Raw genomic sequence first — 6,669 nt, forward strand, 5'->3', positions numbered from 1 at the left:
CCTGCCACGCGTTTGCTCGGCAGCAGCATGCCTAACTGTGCCACAGGGGGCAGCTGCCAGAACATTCAGCAGATCTACCATCCTGCTATTTTAGTGCCCAAACTGTCACATGACCTGCTGTCCATTTAAAGGGAAATCAACCTTCCAGCTGCACACCCCAAAATAAATAAGAACGAATAGCAACACTTTGGAAAGAGTTCTGTGATGAAAGATGGACATCGAAAGCCGGCACGACCTCAGTTTTGGAATGTCCACTCCTTGAACCTGAGGGTTCAAACATAATGCTGCGGACGGGAACCGACTCACAGCCGGCCCTCCAGCGGGTGTTTGGAGGCAGTAGCCACACGGGAAGGGACTGCCCATCTTTCCCCCACGGAGCAGCTGGTGGAACCAGAGAGGTGCTGTCTTTGGGTCAGGACTGCGTGTCCCCCTGACAAGGCCCCAGAGCTCCCTTAGCTGGGGGACAGGCACTTCAGTCACAGTTCAGAGACTGGACCCCAGAGGGTAGGATACTGCGTGTGCCGCCCAGGAAGAGCAAGGCTGAGGAGACCACTGGCCTCTCTCCCTTCGGCTTCACGTGGCCAGCAGTGATCATGCCCCCCCACCCCCATCCCACAGCACAGCTCCCCGGAAGAGGGAGCATGGGCTTCTGTCAAATGAGGCGCTGATGAGGTGGTGGGCACGGCCTAGGTGTGAGGCCGCCGCCATCAATTCCCAGTACGGTGGAGGCAGGCGGCGTGGGAGTTCAGGGCAGGGGGAGCCCTCCGTGTGGGCTGGTGGGAAGAAGATGATGCTGGAAGGGACCGAGTCTGACAGGAGAGGCAGAGAGGAGTGGGATTCTCAGGGGGCCCGAGGGTGTGAACATGTGGCCAAGGGCTGTCCCAGGTGGAGCAACCTGGTTGGCCAACCTGCGTGGGACCTCTGGGACCCCGTGGGGAGTGTCCACCTGATTCTCCTCCTTATCAATGACCCAACACTACTCTGCTCCAGGTGGCGTGCTCTGCACCAGAAATTTCCACAGGGACAAAGTGAGGACGCTTTTACGTGGTCCCTCAGGGCACCTGGTGGCATGGCAGGGTGAGTGCCGGGCAGGTGACTGAAAGTGGGCAGTGCTGTCACCTGGGGCCCCTAGGAGTCAAATTTGACTTGATGGCCCTCAGTGACAATGGTGAATTGTCACCGAGGGGCAGGAAAGCACTCAGATGACACGCTGTCAGCCTGGGGAGGGGATATGGGGTCCAATCGTGTGCCCCACAAGAGCAGGCAGGGCTTGGGGCTGAGAGCAGCCTTGGATAGGACCCTCCCCTCTGAGCTCAGCATCCATCGGCCTGGATGGGGGCCTCACGGGAAGCCCTGAGCGTGCCTGGCACCAGGGTGGGGACGGAGACCCATGTCTGGAGCAGTGAGTCCTTACACCCCGTCCTGGGGGGAGGTGGCTGGTGCACTGAGTGGGGGGCTAAGCACCCATGGACGCTCAAGCTCTGAGTCCCATACCTACAGACAAGGCGCCCTGGTGGTACAATGGTTAAGTGCACAACTGCTCACTGAAAGGCTGGCAGTTCAAATCCACTCACAGCTCCAAGGGAAACACTACCTTCGAATCAGAACCGACGCACCACTGACTGACTGGGCTTCCCAGGCTGTGTCGCTGGGAGGAGATGGTCTAGCTCCCTCCCCCGGAGCCCCTGGTGGATTCACAGCCTTTATCTGAGCGGCACAACCCCCAATGGATGAGGCTGTGGGGTCCCTGAGGGAAAGAGCTGGAGATCTGTTCCTCTAAAGGTGACAGCGAGGGGACCCTGGGGAGCCCTCCTGCATCACATAGGGTCACAGTCACAATCACTACTGACTAGAGGGATCTAACAACAACATCAACAACCCCCAGAGCCAAGCCTGGGCTGCCTGGGGTCATCGGGGACAGCAGGGTGGGACCACGTGAGAGGGGGAACCAGTCAGTGTGCGTCATACGTGGGTCACTGTCACCAGCAGGGCAGCGGCGTGATCTCACAGAGCTACTTCCACCCTGCCCCCGCAAACCCCGCTCCAGGAGACTGGCGATGGCAGTATGGCCTAACGGTCGGGGGACCCAGCAGCCAGGCGGAACCGACCCAGAAAGAAGGGGGCCCCGGGCCTCTCACCGTATATGACGTCCTGTCTCTTCACCACCTCTCGCTTCTGTGCCTTCATGTACACCGGGTCCACTGACAAGCTCCAGGACTCAGCCTCCAGCTCGTGGGCATCGGATTCGAACTCGCTCCTCAGAGGGGCGGCGTAGAAGTCTGAAAGGGGGAGGCCATGCTGTGTCTAGGCTGGGCTGGTCAGCGCTTCCCTCCACTCCAGCCTTCCCTGGTACACCTTTCCACGCCCCAGGTCAGCACCGCCTGTCCCTCTGCCCCCTCCCAGGGACACCTTTCCATGCCCCGAGGTCAGCACCGCCTGTCCCTCTGCCCCCTCTCAGGGACACCTTTCCACATCTCATGCTGGCTGATGTGGGGGCCCCTGAAGACCCCTGCAGCACAGAAGAGCTCGTACCTTCAACAAAAATGGACTCGGCATTGGAGGAGGTCAGTGAGACAGAGTCGTCCCCTGTCTGCTTGAGTTTTAGAAACCCCGAGTCGGCTTCATCCATTTCTCCTGTGATGGGTCTATGCACAAATCATAGGAACATGGATTCTGAACATGGGAGTCACTCTTGGACACAAACCCCACTCCCCGAGCGAGATCGCCTCTGACCCCACCCGACGCTACACTGCTGAGGGCTGTTCTGTCCTTGACGGGGACTTTGCCCTGGCTCAGCTCAAGCTTAAAAGTGGGGGCAGCTGTTCTGTCAGTACCAACAGTGGCATGCCTTCCAGTGGCACGATCCTGAACATTCAGGAACATTCTAAGAGCTCATTAACTGGAGGCTTCCTTCACCAACCCTGATACTCCCAGTGGTAGAGTTAATGTGCTCACCTGCTAACAGGTTGGGGGTTCGAATTCACCCTGAGGCCCCTCAGAAGAAAGGCCTGGTGATGTTCTGAGAAGTCAGCTGTTAAAAGCTCTGGGAGCACAGCTGTACCCTGACACACAGGGGGTCACCTGAGTCAGGGCTGACTTGATGGCACTCTTGACCGACTTCCGGAGCCTACAGAAACCCCCAGAATCCCTCCCACCAACAGTTGGGGGCCAGCCTCACAGCTGGGGACGAGGGTGATGCACGCTTTCCCCCTTCGTTGTGAAAATCTATAGAACACAGCATTTGCGAGCATCCTGCCTCCCTCAGAAATCCAGTGGCCAGGATGATGGAGCACCGACACGGGCTGCCGAATCTCCCATCGCCACAGATGGTAATGGGAAGAGGGGCCCCTTCGTGGAGCCCGAAGGTGGTGCCCCAGCCCCCTTCACTCCAAGGACCCCCAGCTCCTCAGGTCCGCGCTGGGGCAGCCCTGTCTCAGACATGAAGTGAGCCCCACAGCTCCTGCACAGCCCCCGTGAAGATACACTGTATGGGGCACACTGAGTGATGGGCAGCCTCCCGGGTACCCCAAGACACTGTGCCCTGGGGATAAGTGCAGGAAGGTTCTGGAAGAACTCCACAGTCCCCAATGGCTGCAACACCCCGCTGCTCTGGACAAAACGAGAAGGGGTCCCCCGGAGGCAGGTGCTAATGGACATGTCAGCTCTCACCACGGGCGCTCGGTGAAGGGGCTGCTTACCCGAGTCCTGTCCCCACTCCGGCTGTGCTCGGTGCTGGCGGTGAAACCCCCTTCGGTGGGACCGTCATGCCGACATTCCTGGGTAGGGCTGGGCTGCTGTCGGGGGACAGGAGGGTGCCCCGGGGATGCTCCTTCAGCGAGGCTGCGACGGAGGCAAACACAGAGTTGGTGCTAAGGAAGTGTGCCGGGCAGCGGAAGGTGGCCGCCCGGAGGCCCCGTTCGGGCTGTGGCCGCAGTGCGGACAGGACCCGGGAGGTGAGCAGCTCGTTGTCCAGGAAGACCTTCTCGTTCCATTTCCGAGGGAAAGAGCTGTAGAAGGACAGCTCTGAGCGGCCCGGCAATGCCCCGCTCTGGGGGCTGCCCTTGGGGTGCGCATTCCCCATGGCCACACTCGGGGCGCTGGGGTGCTGCGTGGCTGCGGAGGTGTTTTTATGCCTGTGGCGCGATCCTTCTAGAAAGGTGAGGCTGCAGCTTACTGTATTGGCCAGCCGGTGGGGCAGGAAATTGGTCCCCACTGTGAGCGCCTGGGGTGGCGATTACACCGCGTGCTCTGTGCTCGCTCTCCTCCGGGTCCGCGGCCGCAAGACTGACAGTGCAGCGACCCTGGGATCAGGAGCCGGGACCTGTCTGCTCCAGCCAGCGCTGCAGAAGTGATCCAATTAGTCTACGGCTGCTGTCAGGGCGACTTGGGGACCCCAGGACCCCAGCAGGCAGGCATCTCACTGACAGGCACGGCGCTTTGAGCAGCCTTTTATCCCTGAAGCGGATACAGGCTCTTAGGCCAGCTCACACAGCCCTTTAAACCTCCCTCCTGTGCAAGATGCATCCCCCCCCCAAAAGCGCGATTTTCACATTAACCTGGGGGTCCCAAGATGCTCGGCTGCTGCCTGGAAAGCCCACCCCCTCGGAGGAAAGGCCTGGCTATCCACTCTTAAAAACCAGCCACTGAAAACACAGCGCTACTCTGATGTGAGGGGGTGCAGGAAAGGGGGAGGCTCAGGGCTACTGTGAGCTGTAGACGATTTGATGGCACCTAACAGCACAACATCACAATAACTGACACCCGCCCGGGAGCCAGGGCATGCCACCAGTGCTAACGGTCTTGGGGAGCTCATCTGAGTTCACATCGCAAGGCACTTGTTGCTAGTGTTGCTGGGGGCTGCTGGGTCCCTTTCCTCTCATCATGACCCAATGTCCCATAAGATTTCCTGGGCTGTGATTTTTATGGGAGCAGTGGGTTCGAACGGCCAACCTTGTGGCTGGCAGCTGGGCGCTTAGCCTGTGGCTCCACCTTGTAGGATGCTTGTACCCTCGACTTGTATTTTACAGAAAACATATAACCTCTGAAAGCTAAGTGGTCTTAGCCTGAGTCCTTCTGCTCAGTGGACAAGCCAATAACTTCCACTGGCCCTGGTGAGAAGGGTGCCAGGCTCAACCATCTGCAAGGTGGAGGTCCTGTCCTGAAGCTCTTCCTGGCAAGGACAAACAGTGGTCCGAAGAAGTCTGGGAGCCCCTGGTGGTGCAGACGGTTAAAAGCCCTGACGCTGACCACAAAGCTGGCAGTCTGAATCGCCCCCGAAACACCATGGAAGAACAGCCTGGCAATCTGCTTCCCAAAGATCACAGCCCTAATACCTGATGAGGGGCTGTACCCACACACATGGGGTGCCACACATCAGGGTGGATGCCTCCCTGGACAGCAAACAGCAACACCATTTCCTGAAATGCAGCGGAGCCTAGAAGAGGCGGGAGGGCCCAGCCACTGCTCTTCCAGCATCCCACAGCCAGGCGTCTCCACGCTGGGACAGCATCTTCCCACAGGCGCCCTGCCAGCTGACGGTCACATTCCGTGTGCACAACGACAAAGGGGAGACCAAGGATATGGGGGACTGAGGGTGTGGGTGGGCAGAGGTCACAGGGGGGCTGAGGATACAGGGGAGACTGAGGATGTGAGGAGATGGAGGATGTGGGGGGGATCAAGAATATGGGAGACTGAGGATACGGGGGAAAAGAGGATGTGAAGAGACCAAGGATTTGGGGGTCCAAGGATACGGAGGACTGAGGGTATGGGGGGACAGAGGGTATAGAGGGACTGAGGATACAGTGAGAGCAGAGGATGTGGGGGGACCGAGGATATGGGGGGACTGAGGATATAGAAGGGACAGAGAATGTGAGTAGACCGAGGATGTGGGGAGACCAAGGATATGGGGGACTGAGGATATAGGGGGGACAGAGAATGTGAGGGGACCAAAGATATGGGGGACGGAAGACATAGGCGGTGTTAAGTCTGGACAGGGGGGCCAAGGGGAAGAATGAAGAATTCAAACACTGATAAGAAGAGCAAACGGCCTAACCTGGCTGGCTGAGCCAACAGAACCATAAATCACAGTGGAATGTACCTCCCCTCCTTCCCTAAAGACTGTTATAAAAACCTCCTCAGTAAGTTCAAGGCCATCTCCGGAATGAGGAACCTCACCCCGGAGCGCCCCTATTCCCCCCTTTAATAAAACTTTCTCTCATTCTCTCTGATTCCTTAAGCCTGCTAACTTAACAGGGGGAACTGGGGATATGGAGGCCGAGGATATGGGGTGGGGACCAAGGATACAGGTGGGAACAAGGATACGGAGGGACCAAGGGGCTGACGATATAGGGGGGTTGAGGATACGGGGGGACTGAGGATATGGGTGGAGGGCAGAGGATACGGGGGACCAAGGATAAGGGGGACTGAGAGTACAAGGAGGATCAAGGATGCAGGGGGGCTGAGGATATGGGGGAATTGAGGATACAGAGGGGATCAAGGATACAGGAGGAGATGGAGGGACCAAGGATATGGTGGGACCGACGATACAGGGGGTTATGGAGGGACTGAGGATGGAAGCAAGGATTCGGGAGGAGGCTGAGTATACAGGGGGGTCTGAAGATATGGAGGGACTGAGGACACGGGCGAGGACATGGGGAGGCTGAGGATACA

The 6,669-nt window shown here is 58.5% G+C and overlaps 1 protein-coding gene and 1 pseudogene across 1 annotated transcript in view; both read right to left on the bottom strand.

Annotated features, from left to right (window-relative positions):
* ARHGEF18 (Rho/Rac guanine nucleotide exchange factor (GEF) 18) overlaps window positions 1-6,669 on the bottom strand; it is a 122,733-nt gene that overhangs the window by 28,968 nt on the left and 87,096 nt on the right. The window contains exons 16-18 of the mRNA XM_006902676.1: window positions 3,699-3,840; window positions 2,533-2,645; window positions 2,139-2,279 (exon numbers count right to left, since the gene is read on the bottom strand). Of these exons, the coding sequence (XP_006902738.1) occupies window positions 2,139-2,279; window positions 2,533-2,645; window positions 3,699-3,840 (396 nt within the window). The remainder of the gene's footprint in view (window positions 1-2,138; window positions 2,280-2,532; window positions 2,646-3,698; window positions 3,841-6,669) is intronic.
* The window catches only part of LOC102848678, a 4,162-nt pseudogene continuing 2,927 nt past the window's right edge, over window positions 5,435-6,669 (bottom strand).

Source organism: Elephantulus edwardii, unplaced genomic scaffold, assembly GCF_000299155.1.
Source record: "Elephantulus edwardii isolate Elephantulus edwardi_28Jun2011 unplaced genomic scaffold, EleEdw1.0 scaffold00438, whole genome shotgun sequence".
NCBI lineage: Eukaryota > Metazoa > Chordata > Mammalia > Macroscelidea > Macroscelididae > Elephantulus > Elephantulus edwardii.